General features: G+C 40.4%; 1 protein-coding gene across 1 annotated transcript in view; it reads right to left on the bottom strand.

Annotated features, from left to right (window-relative positions):
- The window catches only part of fgf11a (fibroblast growth factor 11a), a 101,535-nt gene that overhangs the window by 25,841 nt on the left and 49,726 nt on the right, over positions 1 to 25,968 (bottom strand). Inside the window, exon 3 of the mRNA XM_085140536.1 lies at positions 7,126 to 7,229. Within this exon, the coding sequence (XP_084996662.1) occupies positions 7,126 to 7,229 (104 nt within the window). The remainder of the gene's footprint in view (positions 1 to 7,125; positions 7,230 to 25,968) is intronic.

The raw sequence follows: 25,968 nt of genomic DNA, 5'->3' as shown, positions 1-25,968 counted from the left end.
CTGCACAGAACTCCACAAACCTGCACAGGCCTGCTCTCTGTCCCAGAATTAATATTAATAACTTAAAACAAACGTTTCTTTGCTAACTACTTGGTATCAGAATGGATGAAGGGCAGATAACTGCAACATGCTCATTTGCTCTTAAGTGCTTTCTCAGTATGCATGATTTAAAATTTGTAGGCAGTCAGACGAGACTGTAAGAGAAGTGCTAGATGGGGAAATAAAGATGTATGGTGGCCAGATGAATAAAGGTACTGCAGAGGTGAAGGCGACAGGAGGATGATAAAGAGGAATTGTGTATTGCTGGGGATGTGTAAAGACAGATGGATACACACAGACCATCTGGCATCTTTCCTCATACAGCTGGACTATCTGTCTCTTCAAGGAACGAAGTTTCTGTTTGCGCATGTTATGATCACGGAGTCAAGCTTTAGCTATCACTGAGATAAAGCATCAACGTAGGTTTCATAGGGCCGTGGGTTAAAGTGGGCAGGGACTATCAGGAACAGCGTTCTGGCACATTCAATGAATCAACAATTAAACCTACACAGTAGTATCAGTATAGTGACTGTGAGAGTGAAGATGCTGCATTTGTGTGTAGATGGTATCTAATGTTTGCGTGATTTTCAACATCAACATTTGTATGCTAGAATAAATACAAATACATCTCATTTGTCTGCAGCAAAGCATAAAAAGCATTTTTTGGAGGGGATAAAAGTATAAGAAGGGAGGGTTGACAGCAGAAAGGAAAGGTTTCAGGATGAGGTGGAATGGGACAAAGGGAGAGACGAGGACAAAGAGGACACAGCAAGGACTGCAGATAAGGGACACATCAAGACAGTGACATGCTAGTGACAAAAAGTAAGGAGGGAACAGGAAAAGGACAAACCACAAGAGACGCCAACAGACACAAATGTTCAGACGGAGAGTAAGACAGACTGACAGGCAAGTAAAAGCTATACAAGTGAGATGGGGGGGTGGGGTTAAGGAAGGAGGAGGGTGGGGGAAGAAAGATGAGCGTGGCCGTGGTTGTTGCTCCCAGAGGGGACGTTATGTTCGGTCCAAGTCTGGGCCTGTCAGGCCATCCTTCTCCCTTTCTCTCTTCCCAGCATCTTCCGATCTTTTCGTCTTCCTTCCTTTCAACAGTCAGCCCAGTTTGTTATTACTGGTGCTAAGATTCAGCCATTCCAGTCAATCAAACTGCCCCACCGGCCGCTCTATTCTCAAGGAGTTTAAGGGGCCCTCGCCTCGAATACTGATTTTCATGAAAACCACCTAGCATGGAAGAAAATCTTGAAAATGTTATACCTGTATCAACTTTTAATTCATCTTTCAATTCAATCTCTAAGCTTATTTCTAAGTCAGGATCTCATTTTTAAACAAAAGCCCATTTCCTTTCTGCATATTTTTATGTAAATGCACACAAAAAAAAATCCAATACTTTGCAGTGACTCACTCCTCTTCTCTCCTTCTCACCTCTATTATCATCTCACTTTATCCTCCCGAAACAAGAGGCTCATGTAGGGACAAAAGGACATTCGCTCCATCATTTAGCCTGTCGCTCCCACACTGCCTTGTTTATCTCGTGCACAACATCTTCCTGACCTATGCTTTAAGGTATTACAAGCGTGTTATTTGTCTTTACAACAGATTACTTTGCAGCAACGTGCACACGTCCCAGCCTTTTCTGCCTCGCTAACTGCTACAAGAAGCAAGGCAAAGTTGTTTGGCGATCTTTAAATATCTCTCAAGGCCGCCTATTCTTGCTGAGGCAGGTAAGTCAACACTCGAGAGAGAGAAATACTTCTTCAATCATTTCTATTTATTTTTCCTTTGAAGGTTCTTTCATTAATGCTGTGTCTGGTTGTCAGAGAATGTCTGTACTGTTTAAACAAAACAAGCTGTGGAATTGGGTGCTCATTGTATAATGAAAAATATGTATTATTCATGATGCGTGTGTGAGTGTGTGTGTGTCACAGCACAGTGCCATCTAAAGCAATCAACCTCATGTACTGTATATAGACATTTACTGTTTTCTAATGGCAAATATTGGTATTTGAGTCATTGCTGGCTAGCTCCTGTGCTTAGGAAGTGATGAGGGCTGAAAGTAACTTAAAAGCGCCACATTTCAGTGCACCCCTGTGCACTTTCAGGGCCTGTAACTGGGATATCTGGCACTCTGCATGGCTTCATTAGATGTTCTACAGCTATTGTACAAAACAAAGCAGATTTGGAGGGGCTCAGGTGGGAGGCCCTGACTGATTTCCATGAAATGAGTCATAATTCTTTTTGATTTTTAAAATAATACCCGTTTCACAGGATAAACTGTCCACTCAGCTGGGATACTTCACTCAGTTGGCTTTCTTTGAAGTGCTGTCTGTTCCACAGTGAGTGCGTTAGCAGTAATAGATGTCTGTAGGCAACTTCCCCCCAAGCAGACAGAAAATTGAGCGATTTAGAAAGTGAAGCCATGTGCTGCTATGAACAGCAGCAAAACAGATTTTAGCCACCTGAGAAATACTGGTTTAAGTGCCTGCTAGAGTCAGAACATTTTCAACACTTTGCCATCAGACAGCAAGAAGGCAAAGCCATGCGCTCCACTTGCACACACCACTCCTTCAAGCTTTTCATTTACTGTCCGCTTGATTGGTTAGTTCATTCATGATGCTGCTCCTTAACGAGTTATTCGCAGAAATCAACAAACTTGGTCGACTGCTGCAACTTGTTCTACTTCAAAAAAAGTGTGGTTCTAATACTGGATCCTGGTTCCAAGCCATGTTGCGTTACAGAGCAGAGAAGGAGAGCTCTGAAGCTTTGACCTTTCTGTTTGTGGAAAGGAGAAAAATTAGCTTAAGTCGTTTTGTATCTACTTGTTTCCTTGCTTCCTTTCTGTCACTGGCTCCTTTCTCTTTTGGCGTGCAAGATTAAACAACAAATTAAATGCAAAATATATGATTAAGTACACTGACTTAAACAAAATCTTTGTTTGAGGCTGTTTAAACAGCTTGCAAGATAAACTGAGGTCATCACAAATATTTGAAGTATTTAAATGGTGTCATCATTAAATTAGATTAGGTGATTATATTAAATCCCGGTGATCCTCGTGGGGAAAATGAGCTGCGGCAGCAGAGGAGCGCTGAGTTAAAAAATGAGAACAGATCAGATGGAAAATACTGAGGAAAATTACAACAAAGGAGCAACAAATGGGAAGGATGCAACTGATGAATAAAGATAAATTACAGTTCTGGGGGAACACCGAGGCAGAAAACAGAAAACTACTTTTCTCATTTCTCTGAAATACCCAGAACATGCTTCATTTTCATGACTTTCAAACAACTGTTGGAAGTATTTACAGAGCACATGACATCTACCACAGAGGCCAATGAAAGATTAATGCTGAGTAGCCACTGCAGTGATGTCGTGTATGTGAGCTTTTCTTATTTTTTACAAAAGGGAGAAGGACGGGAACAACTTTACACCCCTTGGTTACAATCCAGCTGGAGAATACTTCAGTCAACACTAATATAACCAAAGTATAAATATATTGTATACACTTCTGTAAAGCCTCTTGGTTGCCTAGTTGTGCAGTTGCTATTTTTCAACTAATTCTTCACATTAATGTAGTGCTTCCATCACCTGATCCTTTTTGCTTTTAGCCAGAAACTCACTCTGGACGATACAAATTGGTGTAAGCAGAATTCACAGCAGATGATGCTGTAACCACAAACTGTACATACAAGATGGATGTAGCAGCCGTGTTCTCACTCAGTCGTTTCTGAACTTTTTTGTTTTTATATTAAGTTAATGTGTTTTAGTTACAGTTTTCAGTTTGTAGGTTTTCCTTTCAGTTTATATTCATTTTTAATCCGTGTCTCTGTGTTTGATAAGATACAGGAACCAAAGCAAGTGGGTTGGGTTAGGCACAGAAACTGCTTTGTTGAGGTTCACATGTGCATATTGTGGTTTGGGGTTAAATGCACATATTAGAAACATGGTATGGATCTGATCTGGCTGGACTCCAAATGTAAGTAGTTAACGTGAATTTCTGTGTATGTAGATGTCAACGCTTGCAGCTGATAGCAACAGATCTCACATTTATCACTGACTGATAGCATGTGATTGCAAACTGATTTGAGTTACTGTCTAATTGCTGTATGGCTGTCAGTTGCCTTATGTTAAGCAGAGCTTCTATACTACTTACTATCAACTTACTACATTATGTTTTCTATATTGCCTTTTCTTAACTATTCATTAACTATTAGACACAGGCAGTTAAAACAACATTGGCTCGTTTTTCATAGAACTTATTGTCTTTTAACTGAGACACCAATGTTTCATACCCAGTTATCAGATAACTCCAACTTCAGCTCCAAGGCAAATGTAAAACAAACCAACCACCAACAGGCATTACCTCCAAAAATAATGAAACTTTAACGGATGCAGATAAATTAAACAACAACTGAGTATTTCTCCTTCTCCCACGTCGCACAGCAGTTTCCACTAGATGTTCATATTAAACTCTGTCTCTCTGAGACCACTTTCTAAAATTCCCCTATCTTTCAAGAAATTATGCAGGCTCCTAAAACACTAATGGTTGCATAACAGGATGTCAAGACTCCACTCTCCCTCTCTCCAGACCCTGAGGCCGGTGAGCACAAAACCTGCCTTGGGTCTTCTTCCCCATCTCTGTCTTTGGGGCTCACTTGTGCAGAACAATAGCAGAGCAGCTAGTTAAGGTGAGGGAGAGCAAAAAAATAAAAAATCCTCCAACACTCCTTTGTCCTCCGTCTGTTCCCATCTCAGAGGGATTTTCTTGAACATTTTTTTCAACACTCTCTTTCCCTGTGGTTATTTCCCTTAGTGAAAATGGGTCACCTTTCTTTTTGTCAGGAGAATGCTTGGGTAAGTATAACCTCTGCATCTGTGTGTTTGAAGGTGTGTGTGTGTGTGTATTCGAGGTTTTTTATGATCGAGGAATGGTTCCAAGCCCTGGAAAAGTCATGCAAGGACCATTTTCTGGGTCTCATTAAGGGGGAAGGTATATTCCTTTGCAGGTATATTTTTCAGTTAGCCTGCTGATATCCAGTCTTTTATTTTTTTTTGTTCCATTTGCTGGTTATTGTTTATCAAACAGGTTAATTCAGGTAAATTCTAAAAATAATAATAAAACTAAATTAATAAAGAAATAATGAAGTCAATTATCAGATTAACTGATTCATTTAGACAAACCCCTAAAGTGTCCCCCACACTGCTAGCAACCAAAGTCTGTTTGACAACTGACTACAAGTGATCAAACCACCCGATTATAAGTAGTCTGTAAACAACAACAACATGTTATTACAGTTACTTATAATTATAAGTAACTTACAGTTACTTATAATTGCATCTTTTCAGCTGGTCTGGTTATGAATAATGATATTAATGTAGCATTAGCTTGCAAAGTCACCTAGCAAAACAGCTAGCTTGGTTTAGCTTTAAGTAAATGCTAATGTGCCAGTTCCTCTCCATTTCCTCTAACTGACACTTGAGGTAGTCTCCAAAGCGTTCAATTTCCATATTAAAATGTCCAGTTTCAGCCAAAGATATAATATGTTTGTAGTTGTTTGTTTTTTTTATATTAAAGTGCTAAACCTAAACTAAACTATTGTTAAGTTAAAGTAAGTGAACTGGACCTCTTCACCATACTTGTGGTGTTTGACAAGAGATATCTGGCAATGAATATCGCCTGCTGCATGTTACAGCTCATCCAATAATTTTGTGGCCCAATTTTTTTTTTTTCTTCTAGTATTTATTGGTCTGTTACTAATTAGCAGGCATCCATCTGTGCATTGCACCCATACTGTCTGTGGACATGGCTCACTTACCAAGTTTGCTTGTGGTTGTGGACAAGTTCTCATCCACATATTGTCACTCCTGACACCAAGACAACATGCTAATGTTGACGCTTCAAAATGAGTCCAGCGATCAATAGATAGTATCAATGAGGCTACATTCAACTTTTCTATACATGCAAACATGAGGTAACAAACCTATTAACTAACTTTACTTAATATTATGTAATTTCTAGGCCAGGATGACTGTAAAGTAAGAACTGTCTTATGCTCAGTGCAGCTCGTGGTTGACAAAGTGAGAAGCTGCTAGAATTAAGGACAAACTGCTGTTCACATACTGTATGTGTGGCAGCACAGGGGGATGATTTATGTATGTGCGCTCTTTCCAGGCTTGTTTTTGCATTGTTGCTCCTGACAGAAACCCTTTACCTCCCCTACTCATTTCTGGCAGTATGTGCGCAGGCAGCGTTGGATGGACTTTGAAGTGAGCGCACCGATGCACTTCAAACAAGATCTCACACACTTTGCCATTTTGCCAAGAGGATGAAAAAAACAGCTGGAAAAAAAAAGAAAAGCTTTTCTCTGCATCCTGATAGAGTGCACTCTGATCACCTGTTATTCCATGCTCAAATCTGCACCTCTGCTGCTTCTATCTTCACATCAATACGAAACCTCAGCGGGAGCGCCGTTTGTGCTTTTTCAAAAAACGGTGGCATACAAGTGCTGCTGTGACCGAGAGCAGGAAACTGTTTAATGTACAGATCTTTACAAGCGCTGCACAGATTCAGACGTCTCCACCTCTGCCTCACTGACTGTGAGCAAAGCTGGTTATTTAGAAAAGTTGTGTGTATGGAGGGAGATTCATGTTTCACTGAAGTAATACACTGCCATCAGTCCACTATAATGGTAACTGGCACATAGATCAGCAGAACTGTGTTAATTATGCCTTAAAGAGTAGTCAACACATTCACATCTGGCAATCTGCAGATGCTAGAGAAAATATGTATTCCCCAACTAGTTGGCAAGTGGTTGCTGGAAGACCAATTTTACCCGGTGACTGCCAGAAACCACTCGCAAACTGGTAATGGAGACTTTTCCCTAAAGTAGTCTCCAACCACTCTGTGCTCCTGTGTGACTGAGGCCTAAGCTATCACATGTCACTCAGTAATTTAAGAAAAGCGATTGCAATTACAGATGACCTTGATAAGCCTGTAAACTTTGGGCATATATCAGCGTTAGCTCTATCGGAGCAAACAAACATGAAATAACCGTAAAGTGTGTTCGCTATCCATACCGAAGTGTAGAGGTAGCCCTCGCTGTTCATGGCAACGTAGAGCCCTGTCTTGGTGCTCTGGATGGCCACTATCCTGAGCCCCACAGGAATCAAGTTGAACTGCACTGCAAGACACAGAGAGGGAGGAGTGATGTTAGAGCAATCATTCTGTCTCTCAAATGCTCACAGTGCTTTCTCATAGCATAAAAAGACTATCACTTTCCAGGTGTCTCCTGTTTCACACTCCCTGTTGTACAGTTTATCTGTCAAAGGTGAGAAAAGCAAGTTTGTGAAAAAGACAAAGAGAGAGGGCGGAAAGGATTTGGAGACAGAGATTTTGTGTTTCCCTTTCTTGGAGTGAGAGTAAGAGTGCGATACGTTTAACGCTTGATATCGAGATACATTTGAGAGCCTTGTTTAGGACACAGACCTGTCAAATTCCTTTGCTTTCTTTTATCTGTTCTTGAATACACCAGGTGTACATCAGAAAAACAGAACATTGCCCTACATGCCATAGGAATACTGTCATTTGCAATACACAAATCTGTTATTGAACGTGGCAGTTACAATGAATTAAATTCAGAAAAGGAAAACATGCAGCTGTGAATTTTTTTTTTTAATCGATGAGATTTCTGACAGTCATAATGATATTTTCACAGAAAACGTGTGCGTGAACCCTGAACATTTTATTAGAAAAATCAGCATTAGCTCATTTTAATCAAAGCTCTGTAATCTTGCATCCCAAGGTGCGCCACACATTTTAAAGGCTGTATATAGCTTGAAAGTGAACCAGATTATTAAATAATGCAGGTCATTGGCTTAGGCTAAAAATGAGAGGAATGCAATCCCCCAAAAACTCATTAAGGGGATAAAGAATTTTCCATAGTTTGACATTTATAGCCTTTTAGTGAAGAGGTTAAGTATGGTTGTGGTCGCGGGGCAGGCCTTTGGATTCTCCCTAAAATCTAGATTCATGCCACAGCGAGAAGGAGAGAGAGAAGGTAGAGAAGGTAGCTCAGCAGAGAGTTTTAAGAATAGCGTGCATTAGAAAGTGAATTCATTTTCTGCATCCCGACACACTAAACAGCACTTTGTAATGCAGTTTGCTGAATGTCCTCCTGTGAAACCTTGGATCTCCTACGTGCATAGCTCTGCATATGAGCTAACTTCAGCCTGGACACCAGAACAACAGTCACTGTTACCTTCTCATTTTTGTTCCTGTAGATGCACAAGCTTTTCTGTGTATGAATGCAGATCGTGTCTGAGTGTCTAAAAAAGTTTCTTATATGATGTGGCATGGTAAGCTGAACGGTACTGACAAAGCAGCCTGTGGCTGCCAGCTGCTCTGTGGTCACAGTGTCATGATGACCAAATGCTACTGAGATTAAAGCCCCTGAAGCACATGGATTGAGCCAGGAATGAGCCAAAAAAATACACATGAGTTTTGAAAGATCAAACAAAACAATATAACTATGAAAAACACTTAAGCTCGTAAAATCTACCAGATAAGTGGTGACCCATCTAGGATAGGAGAACGTTACACCCAAATGCTTCTGTAGATAAACTATATGAGACTTCATTCAAAATGTAGCAACTTCTACTTTCTAATATGTCTGATTTATCAGGTTTCTAAAATAACTAACTCTGGATAGGTCAGTAGTGACCTGATGGCATTCATATATATATATATATATATATATATATATATATATATATATATATATATATATATAACCATAAGTTACCAAATGCTCACCAAATGGTAAAAGCCTATATACTGAATTTTTACATTCAGCTTTGCATCTTTTTTCTGTTCTTTTCTATGCGGGTCAACAATGAGACAATTTTCAACCCAACACCTTCAAGGGTGGTATGGCTTACAAAGAGCTGTCTCTCTTCCTTGACAGTCTGAAGTCATGTCACAGTAATGTGTTTTGTTTGAGTGTGGATAGAAATGTCAACAATGTCTTTCGGTTATTGAAATTCAACAATATTTTTTAGTCAACAATGTCAGATACGACTACTCTGCTTCATTTCTGAGTTTTGCTAGAAAAAGAAATTACGCTACAGTAAAAATGACATTTTAATAGAACAGCTAGTAATATTACCATCACCCACCGACAAGAAACCAAAGGTTGTGTTGGTATAATCTACCAAAAGGATACAGGTTGTATACATATTAACATCTCCTGCCTGCATCAATTACTGCTCACTCAGTTAAAGCCCATTTGGCCGTAAGAGTGTTTAGGCTGGTATTACTGTCTGGAAGCAACAACTTCTGAAGGCTCCCTTTGAAACCTGACAGAAATTATGCTAATTGTGAACTCTGTGTGAGTGTCCTTGTGTCTTCTTTCCTTTTTCTGTTTCCATGTTCTCCTCCTTATGTTCAATTCCATGCCTCCCCTGCCTGTCATGTTTATCCGATGTTTCCGTCATATCATGTCTCTCCTCTTGCTCTCTCACTGTCTCTCTATGTGTTGTCTCCGTTAACTGTTCCTGCATCCCCTTCGTTATCTCCTCCCGTTGCCTCCTTAATCCATCTAGCTTCCCTGACTGTTCTTTCCTCTCAGCAAAACATGCCATGTTGTGAGTTAGTCTACGTCTTAGTGTTTCCTGTTTTATTCTGACAGTCTTGCGTTCCATGTTCGGTGTGTTTAGTTTTGCTTCTGCTGTCTCGTTGTGTCTAATTTGCCTCAGCTGTCTTTCCCATGTGTTTCCTGTTCCCTTGTCATTCCTCTTGTTCTGCCTGCCGCACACAACAAACACAACCTCAGACTTTGTATAAAGATTGGAGAAATAGTACAGAACATTTTAATAAAATTAAAACTGGGTTTTAGAGACTGGACTCATGCACCTACCAGCGTATTGTGTCTCACTTTTCTTGTTCTTACGCTAAGGAGAGGTGCTCATATTTTGTGTTTTAGAGTATCAGCTTCTACCACCATCACATAGTTACCAGCAACTACTCATTTCTTTACACAATGTCTGTTACTATCAAGTTGATTTTGACTATGGCAAAATTCCCGTACTGCCATTAGAGCTAAAGGCCAAAGCAGACAACACTGCTAAGCTTTTCGTTTAAACTCTGGTCGAGAATATAAAAACTGAAGCGTAATTGGGATGCAGTGTGTGTGAGTGATTTCGTCTTCTTTTGGCAAATTGCAAGAGTGCATTATAAAGTCAGAGCCCAGTTGTCAAAGTGACAGATTTCTTACACGGATGAAAAATGAAGTCTAAGGAGCATGTTTTAGATTCATGAAGCCATTAGCCACTAATAGACAAATCAATTTCAAATCAAAAGTTCTGCCAACATAATGGATGGAAGTTAAGTTATCAGATGGTGTCAGAAAGTCAATGCTGGCCATGATTAAAAACTAACAACTTGTCAGTATTATTTCTGATGAAGATTAAGCTCTGACCTCTTAAGAGTTAAGATTTTCTTTCTAGTAAGGCAACTTGGAAAACAAAACACATTCCTTCTTTTTTGAGCAGCATTTATGCTCTTTAACTTTTTGTTGAGGAAAACGTAAAAACTTAGATTATATTCCAACTTTCCACAGAACAGTCACTGTCACGTACAGTTTTTACCACCTGCACTGAATATAAAGACAGCCCACCCTACTCTTTTTCTCTCTCTCTCTCTCTCTCTCTTTCCTTTCTCCATCTTCAGCACGTTGCTTCTATTTGCTCAATCGATTCCTGCATTTCAAAGAGTTGGTTTCGCAAATGAACAAGGTGTCACCAATGAGCATGGCTGGGATGACAAATAGAGCTGGGCACATGCACACACATTGCCTCCCACCTTCTTGTCACCCTCCTACTCCTGCTTCTCACCAGTGTTGCCAACTTAGCGACTTTGTCGCTATATTTAGCGAGTTTTCAGACCCCCTAGCGACTTTTTTTCTATAAAAAGTCGCTAAAAAAAGACGTGAAAGACATTACAAAAAACAATAATTGCTAAAAGAAATTTAATTTGTAGTTCTAAATAAATTCTAAATGCATTTAGGACGTTTTTTGCTCACTTTATGTCTCGTCCACGATGTTATTTCTCTCTCCAGCAGCGTAGGTTACAATTACATTAGCATGACCAATTATGCAAATTAGGTGATGACGTCATTTAGCGACTTCTACCGACTTTTAGGACAACCAATAGCGATTTTCCTTACTGAGGAGTTGGCAACACTGCTTCTCACTTCCTAACATTGCTAGGTGCACTGTTGTGGCGATAACTGCATGTTATCTATACACACAGGAAGAAAACCACCACAACACATGTAGGTGGAATACACTGTCCAAGATAATAAAGACAGAAATGAGCCGTAGTCCCTGCATGACAATTTTACATTTTAAAAACATAAAGATACAAAACATTTATAGTTAGCATTTGTAGCTAGCACACAACCTACAGAAATAACTAGATGTTCTGTAAAAATACAGGATATTTTGAAGGGTTATAGCTGTGACAATATAAAAGTCATCAGTCTATGTCAACAGCTACAGCATAAGAGTTTTTGGCTAACATTAGCCTATTTTGTTGGATTTGGGGAAGTTATCGTCATGTAGCTAATAGAGATGGACCGATCCGACATTACGTATCGGTATCGGTCCGATACTGACCTAAATTACTGGATCGGATATCGGAGAGAAATAAAAAATGTAATCCGATCCATTAAATATCAAAAAAGCACCTTAAAAAACTTGCGACACGGCGTAACTCTGCTCATAACCGTAGCACGTCAGAGCAGTGTGGTCACGTGATAGAGCGGCTGTGTGTATTTGTAGCCTGCTAGCAAACATTTTATCTCCGAGGAAGTTATCTCAGATAGAAGTAAAGCAAGTGTGTAAGTTCATCTCTGAATGTTTCTAAAGCATTCCCGCGTTAAGCTTAACATCCGATATATAGAGCAACTGCCTTTCTCTCTCTCTCTCTTCTTGCTGCTACTTCAATCGTGAAACTGCTTAATGATCAGCTGATCGGCTTTTCTGTCACGAGTCCGTCTCTCTTCTTTGTTTTTGGCCCACTTTGCACCAGAAAGAGGAAACCAGCGGCTGAACAACAGCAGCACTATTAAGCTTGATAAGCTGTTGTTAGAATTTATTTAATATTTCTTTCAAGATCAGGATCTTTTTCTACGCAGCTGACGGCTGGTAACTGTGCAGGGGCGGATCTAGCAAAGTTTAGCCAGGGGGGCCGATAGGGCATTAACAGGGAAAAGGGGGCACAAAGACATACTTTTCTTTCTTATTCTCATTTAAAATATCTAGCTTTTAATTATTTAATAATTATCTGAATCTTACACCCAAAGTTTTAATCTGATGTAAAATGTATAGAAGTCCATTACTGTATATAATAACTGTTAAGTCTAATATACCCTAGTAAGCTGTAGTACTTTTTCCTTTGGGAAAGTACCATCTGTGAATTCTGCAATTCTGTTGAAGAAAGATGTTGAATCTATTTAATTATTCTTGAAAAATAATTTATTTCTGTGAATTTTTTTCACCCTGCATCAAATTAAAGTTGATTACATTGATTAAGCATCATGAGGAAGAGGGTGGTTCCCTATTTTCTTTTGCTGGGAGTTTGCAACCCTATTAGTTAGGTTGCTTAATATTTCTGCTAAGTACTCTTTAAAATACCAGAATAGGAAGGATGGTGCAGGTTTAACTTTATTAGATTGATCAGTGTTGCTGATCTATGAAATATTTTGGGTGCAGTGTGTTTTTTTTACATACAGGTATAACAGAATAGCTTTAGTGTTGTTGTTTTTTAACTTGAGTATGAACTTATACAAAAAGCAGCAAGATATTAAAAAAACATTTTTGTTGATTAAAAAACACACTATATCGGATTCATATCGGTATCGGCAGATATCCAAATTTATGATATCGGTATCGGTATCGGACACAAAAAAGTGGTATCGTGCCATCTCTAGTAGCTAAGCAGCAAAAGTGTGATAGAAGCGTCAGTTCACACTGCTGATAATATTTTTTGTTCTACATGCAGAACAGGAACAAAGATGCTGTTAGCATGAAGCTTGTATCTTTCTCTAGCAAGATATCGTGTATATAATTATTAAGTGTTCTTTGAGTAACATTCATGATCCATGTTTTAATGCTAGTCAGGTGGGAAAAAATTTAAAAGACAAAAATATTTATAATATTTATTATATTATAAAATCGATATATGAGATTGCAATTTCTGCTTACTCCCAGAATTATGAATATAAAAAGTTTACATTACTTCCTGTTACTTCAAAAGCTGCCTCTATGAAACACGAGATATCCTTTGGTAGCAGTCCAGCGGCTGCTTTGTACTTCGCCTTGTTTTTGCTGATTCTTTTAATACTTTGACATCCTGGGAATAAGACAGGCTCAAAATTGATAGTAGCCATTAAAAATAATATTCTACCCTCAACAAAATAACAAAGACATTTGTGTGTGCATGTCCCTGATATCATTATAAGCTGTATTTGGAAAACACCAGTAGAAGGTCAGAATAATCAGGCTTTAGCTTTTGCTTCATTCCTTCTCTCACTCTTTTATTTTTCCTTCTTTCACACTTCAGATTCTTTATTTCCTTTTTATCCTCCATCAAAAAGAGCCTTGCTAATCGCATGTATAACATAACTGTTTGCATGGATAGCGGAGGCATCCCATTTCATCCCTCTTTCTCTCCGTCGTTACATTTGAGTCGCTTCTAGCAGAACAGAGGACACTGCTAGATTAATCAAAAGTCTTTTGGGGGAGGGGAAAGAAGAAGAGGGGAAGGGAAATGAAGGGGAGGCCGTTGCCAAATCAATCCCACAGTCAATTTGAGGCTTGAGATCATCTACACAATAAATAAACAAGGAGAAAGTAGAGATGGGAAGAGGAAAGGGAGGGGCGGCTCAGCACTGGGAAGCAGGAGCAGGACACAGAGTTAAGCTGTAAGGAGGGCCTCTGCAGGCCTGCACTCTGCGCTGCTGCTCTGCAGTGTTGCATTGTGCAGCACAGTTGGTCTCTACAGGAATGAGAAGAGGATTACAGTCATCTGTGAGAAGTCACACAGAGTTTAACTTATGGACAGCTGCGCTTTATTTAGTTTCCAGTCTCAGTGAAGCTGGTTGGATAAGAGCAATGTCACGAGATGTTGATGCATCTAAAACTGACTCATTCCAAGGTTACGTCTAAACTATTTCTTACTTATGTTGAACAGACTAAAGAATGCATAAACGGTAACAGGGCTTACAGAGAAGCTGAGCTACTGTGAACGAGTTATGTTCTTGCATTTGAGTTTCCTACAATATTAAGATCATAATGTTCCCGCACATGTTCCACTCATACCCTTCAGTTATGAGTTATGTCGATGGTCACTGAGTAAATCGAGGGAATTACAAATACAGTATAAGTTTTCGTCAGTGATGACACACAATGTGAGCTCAAATCATTCATGCATCTCAAACACTGTAAGTAGCCCAGACTGTTCCATAACTAGGCTAAAATCATATAGGCTCATTCAAGCAAACATATAGATGAACTTGCTGTTAGCATGCAAGATAAAACTCGATGAAATGATTTGTCTTCAGCAGTAAGTAATTCTCAATATTTTCACCCATCTGTTGCTTTCTAACATTCCCCTTTTCACCTCACATCTGTCTTTACCATTTGCAGTTATTTAAAGTTCCCTGCTGCTTACAAATGTGCCACACATAGATGTTTGACCTTCTCTGTGTCTATAGATATTGATTTTGACATCACCACTGGTTGAGAAGCCAGTCACGGCTCAGTATACGATTCGGATTGGTGTACGTACGCTCAGATGCAACTTTTCGGTGATGTAGGTGACATCTAAAGTTCAGCAGTTAGAAGTTTTCACATGAATAGTATTTGCATATGGTGCTAGATTTTCCAGACGGCAGGCATTTTAAACTGAAGGAGGTTTTAAGTAGAATCATTCTATGCTTAGCAAAATGGTCAGTTTACCAGTGCTATAAGAGATAAGAGCAGATAAGTAACTCAATTAACCCAATTATCTTGGCTACACAATATTTTCTAAACAAAATACTCAGTTTTACTCTGATTTTAGATTATTGTAGCTTCTTTTCTTTACAGTGTTACCACTGTAGAGCAAGAGGATCACTCAGACACACTGCTGCCTGCCTATAGCTTTTGTCCATTTGCTATGCTACCTATTGTACTAGTCGCAACTGTGTGGTGTCTCCTTGGGGAAACTAGTTTAGTGTTTGGTAGTCGCAGGTGTGCACTACTGCTAACTGTGGAGTGTGAGAGAAACGTTCTTGCACAAGGAAGCATGGACCTCATATTTTTAACTCCCTAACTCAAAGTAATGTTACGGGTTGTATGAATACTGCTCGCTTCATGTATGATAAGACAGCAGCCGTTCAAACGGGCCTTGTAAGGCTGGTGAAGAGTGTGCTTATTAAAGGACAAGCAAAAGGACAAGCACGGTGGAATACCAGTGTGGTCGTGAGGAGGAGTCACAGAGGAGCTGAAGGTTCTCCCCACTCACAACAAGTGAGAACCGGAATATAGCCTGGAATATTAATCCAGGTTCTATGTTGTTAAAACCGAGAGGTACAGCACAGAGCTACAACCACTCGTGTTTACATTGACAGCTAAGAACCCACACTGAGCACAGGGGGAACATGCAAACTCGACAAAAAAAGAACCCATGATGGGGCGATCGTGGCTCAAGAGTTGGGAGTTCGCCTTGTAATCGGAAGGTTGCGCCATCTTGGACAGTCTCGGCCGTTGTGTCCTTGGGCAAGACACTTCACCCGTTGCCTACTGGTGGTGGTCAGAGGCCCCGGTGGCGCCATTGTCCGACAGCCTCGCCTCTGTCAGTGCGCCCCAGGGTGGCTGTGGCTACAATGTAGCTTGCCATCACCAGTGTGTGAATGTGTGGATGACTGGTTGTGTAAAGCGCTATACAAATACAGGCCATTTACCATTTAATCCAAGTAGTAACCTCCTCAGCTGAAAGATGAAGCCAATGGTTACGTGACAAGTCTGGAGTTCTTGGTTGGTTACACAATCGAGTAAGTTCCCAAAGGCACTTATTTTAGGGATGAATCATCCCTAAAGTCTTTTTTTCTCTCTTAAGATCATCCCCAGTCTTCTGATAAAGTTGAGGTCCAGGCCGCTGACAATTAGAAGCTCGTCAGATGGTAAAGCATTGCTGACCAAGAATTTCAGTGCTTTTCTGTGTTTATAATTCTGTCAGTTTTAACAAGATCTCCAACACCACTGGCTGAGATGCAGCCTGAAACCATGACACAGCCTCCACTGTGTTTTACAGTGGCGGTGGCTCTAGACTCTGAATTCCTCCGCACCTACTGATGTGGATTTGAACCAGAAATTTCATTTTAATTTTATTATTGACCGTAATCCTTTAATGTAACAAGTTTTAAAGGTAACGATATCTAGCAGTGGTAACCTACCACATTACAACTGGATATGTTAGCATGACTTTAAATAACATGTATTTTTGCTCAGAGTTAACGCCAAGCTGTGAACTCAGCGGTCCCCAACCCCCGGGCCTCAGACCGGTACCGGTCCGTGAGTCGTTTGGTACCGGGCCGCGAGAGTTGAGGCTCAGGTGTGAAATGTATAGTTTTCAGGGGTTTTATCGGTTTTCAGCGTTATTTTGTTATCGTGTTTATCGTTTACTCGGTTTTCCTTGGTCTTTTCACGTGTGTTGTGAATAAATCTTCTTTTTTTCGGTACCGGTACTAGTTTTATTTTGTTGTATTTATCCGCGACACCTTAAAGGCCGCTCCATGAAAATATTGTCGGGCATAAACCGGTCCGTGGCGCAAAAAAGGTTGGGGACCGCTGCTCTAACGTATTCGTGAATAATTCCTTATTATCTGGAATGATCAAAAGTTAAGCTGCACTCAAAGCTACTGGATGATATTCATGATCTTATTTAATTTACAACATTGTTTAATAACATTGTAATTAAATAATCAAAATCCCAACATAGTCGCAAGAATATGAAATGAAGTCTTTTCCTGACAGCCCACTTCACTGGGATCATTAACGTGACACTTGAACTAATAAAGCTACAGAAAAGTGGATTTGCATTGGCAACAAATGAAATAGCCTCTCTTCGCACGTTGTCATTTGTGTTGAAAAGAAATGAGCTTTAATGGCTCAAGAGCAGATTAAATGAGTTGCAGCTGAGCTTCACGCCTGATTTCCCCAGTGGTCGATGGCTCTGATGACAAGACAACTACTTTCACAGTCCTGTTATTTAACTTCCACCTCTTCCCTCTAGGCCTTCCTCTCCATAACTGATTTCTCTGTGCCTTTATCTGTCTTCCTTTCACTTCCATCCATCTCTCTCCTCTCTTTCCCTGGTGTTTTTTGTCTTTTTAGCCCTCTTTGTCATGAATTAACATCCTTTTTTCTTATCTTATTGTTTTTTTTACACATCTCTCCATTTTTCTTCCTTATTTGTTCCCTTTCAGTCCCCCTGTTGCCTCTTGTCATTCTCCCCATCCTGTGAAACCAATGCTCTCCCATTCATCTTTGTCCTATTTTACCCTGCAGCCTCATCTGTCTGGCTCTTCATCGCGCTCTCTTCTTCTCTCTGCCTCGTATCCTCACTTCTTGTTTGGTATTCTTCATGCTCTTCTTCTCATCCTTGTGAGCCCGCTCTGCTACTCTTTCCACCTTTCTCCTCATCTGTCAGATGGAGCTTTGGCTTTCAATATTCACATCTTTTCCTCCTTGGATGCTTCAGCTCTCACACAGAGCTGAGCTTCCCTCATCTGCCTTTCAAGCTTTTTGCCTCCCTGCCCTCTGCGCAGGAGCGTTATCGAGCACTGGGGGAAAGTTACAGAAAAAAAGAACAGACTTGTTCCAGAGTGCAGAGCGAGATAAGTAAAATTTCCTTCCAACTGTGGGAGATGGTAATTACAGTGGATAAAAGCCTGGGAATCAAGTTCCTCCTCATGGCTTCCCGATGTACACGCTGAGAGTCAATAGCTTTCATCTATCTTTCTCTTGTGTCCATTTTTCTTCCATTTTCTCTGTGTCCATCAATCTGTCTCCTTCTGGGATTTTTGCTTTCTTCGTCCCCCGAAGGAAATCAAGATCAATCCTCATGACCTATCCACAGAATTTATTCTCTCCCTTCTTTCTTTTAAGGTATTTTAAATCTTCCTTTGCTCTGTCACCTGTCTCAAATGTTCTACCAGTACTGACATCAGGTACATGTGACCTTTTGACACACTTTCAAAATGGACCGAGGCCATTTATAAAACACAATGTAACTTAAATGTAGCCACAGTTGTTTGGCAGCAGGACAGTCAAACCACTCAAATGCACATTCCTGAAGAGGCACATTATTCAAGTTATAATTTTATCCATAACTTAAACACTGTTTACGTAGAAAGCGATTTGCTCATCACCCCTTGATTTGGATTTAGTCCTTAGCATCTTTGGACAAATTGACATTTCCAGTACAGACACATGTCGGTTACCAGCATTCTTTGCTCCTTCAGTGGTACTTTCAGTTGGTCAGGAACAGTGTTGGTCAAGTAACTTGAAAAAAGTAATCAGTAACTAATTACTGATTACTTCCCCAAAAAAGTAATCCAGTTACTTTACTGATTACTTATTTTCGAAAGTAATTAATTACTTAGTTACTTAGTTACTTTTTAAAAACACAATTTACAACCTGAATAGGTGATAAATTGATAGATCTTTCAGCCCAATTCTCCTTTTTCTGCATAATCCATCATACAAAATGTAATCAAATGGAAAAGTCTCTTTTTAAAACTTATTTTATTAGTTTTAATCTTTTAACTTTATGCATAAAGCAAAAATTAAATTATTTGCAACATTCTCTGACTTGAAGAAATTAGTTTAACATTTAAACCTATTTTCTGCACATTCCAGCACATAAAATAAAATATTTTTTGTGTTTACACTCACTCTTTCAAATAGATGCAAGTAAAACACAGCAGAAAATAAATAAAGTCAAAGACTAGCGGTCCTTTTGCTCTATTTTCACCTGTAAAGCAGGAGTGGGTAGGCGGAGGTTTACCCTGGTGCAGGTGAGCCGCAGCGGTCAGTGGAAGAATCCGCGAGTTTCTCTGTGAGTTTCCCATTACGTCGTTGCGCACTCGGTGCTTGCTTGGAAGTTTAGTTTTTTTCGCTGTAAAAAGAAGTTTTCTTCCCACGCACAACGGACGCTAATGTTTTTGTCACTTTTTATGGACTCAAACTCAAAGTAAGGTCAGTACTTCCACGCTTTAAACGCTGCACGCTCATACTCTCTCCCGCACTCGATATATTATCCATTGTTGATCTGCACACAGCTGTTGTCACGAACGTCGCACTCACTTACGTCACTGTCATGAGACATTGTCGCAAAAAAATCACGGTTTTAGTAACGCAGTAACGCAGCGTTCCTACGGGAAAGTAACGGTAATCTAATTACCGTTTTTGCAATAGTAATCCCTTACTTTACTCGTTACTTGAAAAAAGTAATCAGATTACAGTAACGCGTTACGCGTTACTGCCCATCTTTGGTCAGGAACAAATAAAACACTGAAAAAAGCCAAACAATAAAATTTTTAAGTTATCTAAGTGACTCATATATCATTTTAAACTGAGTAGCGAAAGACTGCGGAGGGGTCTGAAAACGATGGAGTTCGGTGTTCTCGCCGGCTCTGGTTTACCTTGACCTCCCGGTCAGCTATCGGGTGGTGGGTAACAGACTTCTCCAAAAATGTCAGAGCACTTTTACAAATATGTGATGTTTTGATAAATCAAGCAGATATTTGAAGTTTACACAGCTGCATTCTCACCTGAAAATAACTTAAGAGACCCAGAAAGAGTCAAATTAAAAATAAGCAGCTGCCGCCATTGTTTGAAACTGGAACTGGCTGAGTCGCGCTATGAATTCTGGGATAGCTATGATACCGGGGAATGCTTCTTCTTCTTTGGCATTTAACGGCAGCTGGCATCCTTGTAGATGCATTGCTGCCATCTTCTGTTTCAGTCCGTTATTACACTCTTAAATCCTACTACTTATTGCTGTGTCTTTCAGGATCTTACAGAGCTTCAAACGACGGTAACATGGCTATTAATCAACAAAATCGTCGACAAAATCGTCGACAAAATCGTCGACAAAATCGTCGGCATAATCGTGACTACTCGACTAATTGTGGCAGCCCTACTAGACGTAGAATTATTTCCCATATCTTTACAACTTAAATTCTAATCATTACAGAAATAATTAAACTTTTTTAATGGTCATCTCAACTAAATTCAGAGTCTCCATGAACTTTTCAAATGAACGGAAAGTTTAAAAACCCAAGAATTTGCATTGCACGTAAACAAATGTTCAACCAACTATGAAGCGTAATTGATTTTTATTAAAGTGGCTAAAACATGTCAGAGCAACACACAGTACAGCAACTTCATTTCTATTGAAAAGATAAGTAAATCTTAAACTTGCTCCTCTTCCCTCCCCTCTTTCCTCTCCCAGCTTTATTATATAACAGCCTGGAAGAGCCAAGAACAGGCAAGGAGAGAGGAGAGGAGGAGCAGAGGGGGGCAGCTCCTCTGACCTCCCACCAAAGGGGGGAGACACAGTGATTGAGGAGCCATCAGCTGTATGCCAGCTGCTCCTCGTGCTCCCCATCACTCCCTCCTGTCCCTCTGCCTTTTTCTCCATCATCCTCACGTCTCCCCCCTCCTTCCGTCTCGCTCTCTTCCTCTGCCAGCCCATCTTGTCTCACTGGCTCAGTTTGCTCTGGCCCGTCTTCCCGTTCTCCACTCCTCTGTGATCCTCTTATTCTTTGTTTCCACCAATCTCTCACTTGCAAAAATATAGTGTGCTTTGGTGACAGCTTCCTCTGTCACCTAGTTAAGAAATCCCTGAAGCCGCTTGCTTTAAAAAAGTGATAAAAGTATTCCAAGGCCATACGAAAGCTACTCTTGTCACTTTTTGTTCTATTACATCCCCTCAGGGCTTCTGTACCTCTTCCCAGCTTTTTCTTTCCCTCCATTTGGCTTTCCTTTCAGTGTCCTGCCTTCCTGACACATTTGGGTCCAGGAGAAACAGGAGGTTGAGGTAGCTGCTGTAAAGCGTGGTATCACAGGTAGAGAGGTGACAAGAGGGAGCCAATGGGCCGGGCTCCCTCCTGCCCCTTGGAGGTCGTTCACTGCAGCAGGTCACAGGCGAAAGGTTCATCCTGGAGATCAGCCCATGAGTATCACAGCTGGCTGCATGGGCCAGCGCCTCAGATATGAACTTCCCTGTTCCTCCCTTAATTATTTATCCCATTTGCTGCTGATTTGGCCTTTTTGGTGTTACACACTTTTGTGTTATACACTTCAGTGGGGTGCATAATCACTGCTGAAACTGAGGCTGATGAGTGGTAGAAGGTGGCTATTGTTACATATAAGGGTTGATCTGTTTCAGATATAAGAAAATTACAAAATTACAAATACTTTAACATCCAACAGTTCACCCTAATCTTGCCCCTAAACCTGGGTTAAGGTTTGCTTTTGTCCCCATGATCAATAAGGATTTTTTTTCTTTAAATGTTGGGCAGTGATTAGTCTATTTCCAAAGTCCAAATACATTTACTTCTTCTAACCTGTGTAAAGTTTGGGATAAGGGGTATCTGTTGATAGATGTAAAGTAAAAAGACTGGGAATAATACCTGTTCCCGTCCTCTTCCTCCTCCTGCTACAGGGGGATTGTCCTTTGTGTTTACTTCATGTTTTATTCTGAAAGTTAGTTCCTCATATGCTTTCCTAGTTTTCAGTTAGCTACTGGGAATTTCCCTAAACAAAAAAAATATCAGCTGTTTTTAAAATGTATGTGTCAAGTTGGGACGCTGAGATTTATCTTACTCTTGCCACAGCCAGTGGTTCATGGAACTGACACTAAAGGATGCCTTCTGTGTATCTCTGTGATTCTGACAGCTTCTACCATCTATAGCATTTGATACCTCGGGAGTGAGAACAGGATCTGAGAAGGCCAAGCACACAGAAAGTCCCAGTGTCACAGCTAATTCATTTTTAGCAGCACCAAGGGAGAAAGTGACAATGGGCAGACTGAACAGAGTTGGTAGAATCAAATGGCTTCTGGGCTCAGTGTGTAACCAAGCAGGTTACACTGCTGGGTTACTCTCTCCACAGGAGGAGAGAATAAGTTTCCAGGGCTCAATGTCAGTGAGGATCTGAGCTGGTCACAAAAGCAGTGAGACAATAACTCTTCCTTCTGCGGCTGCTGAGAAGGTTTGAGGAGATTCTATCAACGCGACATCAAGAGTATTCTCTCTGTATCGTGACTCTGCATTGGATGGTCAGATCAGTCCAATGTATCACCAGGTCTGAACTGCCAGCCATCCAGGACGTCTACAGACAGCACTGTAGGAGGAAGGCTCAGCAGATCAGCTTTGATCCCAGCCACACACTATGCACACACCTGCCACTGGGCAGGCAGTACAGAAGCATCCAGACCTACAGCAGCAGATTCAGTGACAGTTTCTAACCACAAGCCTTCAGGCTTCTGAATTGTTGAAATAACGGACAGTTTGAACATGATAGTTCACATACAAAAGTTTGCAGATGATATTTTACGCAGTCATTATACACACTGTACATGTACACACCATTAGCTCTGCACTAAAGCTGCTTTTTTTTAGTAATCTCTAGTTATTCTACCTCTGTGGGTTTTTTTTATTTATATAGTGTTACTTAATGTGCAATATTTGCTTCTTTACAATATTGAGGGGGCTCTGAGTCTAAAAATTGTTACCTGTATATGACAATAATAAATCTTGAACTCGATAACAGCATGATCAGGAAAGCCATACAGCTCCACTGGACAATAACAGTGCCCCCCCCCCCCCCCCCCGCCCCAAAAAAAGAAAACAAAAAGAAACAGGCGAATTCTAGATGCAAGTGAAACTGAGTTAAAGCAAAAGGTGTCTGTTTGTCGGTCACATTGGATTTTATGGTCTGAATTTCCACACATTCTCATGCACACACACTCATACAGTTTCTAAGAGTTGATGCTCACACAGCAATTTCTGCTCATTCAATGTTCTGTGCAGCCAGGTGGATGATTGTGTCTCTGATTGATACTCTATTTCACTGATGTCAATCTCTAGAAGACTGTTTGCTTGAATTAATAAATAATCTGTAAGTGCACAGTTTGGGTTTTGCAGAGTTCATCACATGCCACCTTTGAAAACAGCTCAGGGAAGCCGTGCACCAGATACTGGCATTGATGGAATTAGTGTTGTTATAAAATTAACCCCTGCAAACAAGTTGCGGTCTGACCACCGTTGACTGAAGTTTATTGCCACTGCACGCTAGGGGTGCTGTTACACAATGCTCGTCTTTACATCTGTCTGGGCATGAGCCCTGTTCGCCTTCAGATGTGCCCAGCGGTATTATGTGATCACTTCAGACAGAATGTTCAGCCGACATTTGCCTCAGCGTAGGTGTGCAGTTACATAAGAGGGAGAGGTGAGTGCAGCTCTAATCACTTTATGGAGGTGTTTAACCAAGCTCCTTGGGCAAGAGGATTCATAACCTCGGTGCCAAACCAGCTTTCAGGGATAACAGTCCCGGGGATTGCTATGTGAGAATCTGGAGAATCAGTCTTCTGGAGAGTTGTCTTGAAATATTTCACTCATTGTTTATTTCACTAAATAAACACTTTATGCGCTGCTATGTTTCCCATCAGCAAATATCATCCTGCCAAGTTACATAAGCTAGTCTCCAGGACAAATGCCAGGGGAAAACCTCACAACGAACACCTCAAGGTTAGATCCAGGTTATTCCAACCCAGTAACAATCCTGCTGTCACAAGTATTCTGACGTCTTAATAGAATGCTGAAATATAATCTTGTACGGGGGAACCACAGCTGAGTGTCAAGGTGTGATTTTCTCCCCTCCCTGTGTAGAGTGTAAATCCAAAATTGTGCTAAGCTCATATTTCCCACCCAAACTGGTGTTTTGACAGAAAAAAGCTGCTGTGTTGCCACATCAGGGATTTTCCTGTAATATAATATTGATCTCTTTGGAAAGGTTGGAGTCCATCCAGAGACTCTAGGGAATCATGGGATATGTTGTTTTGAGTCATTAATGTTCTAGGCGATGCCCCTCGCAGGGTTAGGTGTGTGTGCACAATCACAAACTCAGCAACCAAAGAAGGACAGCAGGTTTTTCTGTGACTGTTAAGAACTGTAGGTCTTCAATAAAATCTTCAGAGTGGTTATTTGATACCATTAAGTAGTTTTGAAATACTATAGTTAGAAATTGAATCACTAGCAGCTGAACACATGAACAATAGCCAGTGTTCACAACACTGAACGTTGTTTCATGAGGAATTTCGAGAGGTCAGAGAAGCTCCCATTTCAACAACACTGAAGCATTAAACATTTATCATAATCATTAACCCAGCCAGCAAAGACATTAATGTTAGACTTTTTACTGTTAGCAGCTATCCAGTAGCCACATTAGCCATCTATTAAGTTATCATTGGGTAGCGGTTAGCAGCTATGGCTAACAATAAAACTATAACATTAGAGTTAGGTAGGAAATATCCTTTCCATAGATCGAGCGTGTTAATTTAGTTACAGTATTTGTGCCTTAAAGGGTGTTAAGTTTCTCTTAAAAACCATGATTGAAGCTGAGAAAAGTCAGACCAGCAGATAGCCCGAAACAAACAATGGCTAACTTACCAACGAAAATCACCAGAAGTTCTTCCACATGCTACAGAGGGCCCCAATTTTTTAAAGGAATATATTTTAAAATTATTGTAAAATTGTCAAAATGTCTTGTTTCTTCATATTTCAACCATCCAATCAACTGAACGACGCCAAAGAAGAGGGAGTAGCAGATTAAGCTGTTTGGCATTTGCAGAGAAGATTTGGGAAGTTTTTAATAGATGCAACCCACATCTTTCAACCAACAACTCTGCTGCTCAACTAACAAACGTATTTTCCTCACAAGTGTCACCATTTAATAGGAAATAAACATGACTTCCAATGGTTTAAGAGTTGTTGCTAAAAAAGCATTTTTACAACAAAAAAATCATCTTGAAAGCTACTTGAAAAGTCAGTGATTAATGAGGATTTTTAATTGTGTAAAGACGTCAGCCTCTGCAGATGTGCATGCATTAGAAAGCCTGTCTCCCCTTGAGCGATATGGCGGCAGCATTGACACGTTGTTCCCATGAACAGCTGTGACCACTGTGACATCAAGTCTGTGTGGTGATTGAACTGCCTGGATAGAACATTTAGGAGACATCACATGACATCTACTTACTAGTGATAAATACATCAGAATATTAGCTGAGATTTCCTGCTACGGATTCTTCCAACAGCACATGGACCCAGCAGGTTAAAGACCCTTTAATGTTTCATTGAACTTTGTTGGAAACTTGCACTCTCACATATACCTACATAATTCAGGGTGTTGTGCCTGAAACTGAGAGCACAACATGCACACTTACAGTGCAGTGTGTATACTCACAGATGAGTTATTCATAAGCACATGAGGCTTACAACCTGAAGGTCAGAATGATTGTAAGCAAAACAATTAAAAACATGTCTTTGAAGAGCTTAATCAGTGCCAGAGATCTTCTGTGATATATTATGCAATGAGAATGAATCCCATTTGGCTGCCGTTCCCCTAGTCCACCTTGCCAAGTGTGCATGCATTTTCAGCCTGATCGATCCTGGTGCAAATCAAACCAGAAAGCATGGCAGGGTTGCCGTGCCTCTGCGTGCTCTCAGGATGTTAATCTGTCTTACCAGGAAGATCCCTTTTAAACACACTTTGACATGGAAGCAGGGGAAACTCCTAGAGGTGCATGTA

The sequence above is a fragment of the Neolamprologus multifasciatus genome, chromosome 3 (assembly GCF_963576455.1).
Source record: "Neolamprologus multifasciatus chromosome 3, fNeoMul1.2, whole genome shotgun sequence".
Taxonomy (NCBI): Eukaryota; Metazoa; Chordata; class Actinopteri; order Cichliformes; family Cichlidae; genus Neolamprologus; species Neolamprologus multifasciatus.
Note: the sequence above shows the minus strand (reverse complement) of the source record. Positions and strands in the feature narration are given on the sequence as shown.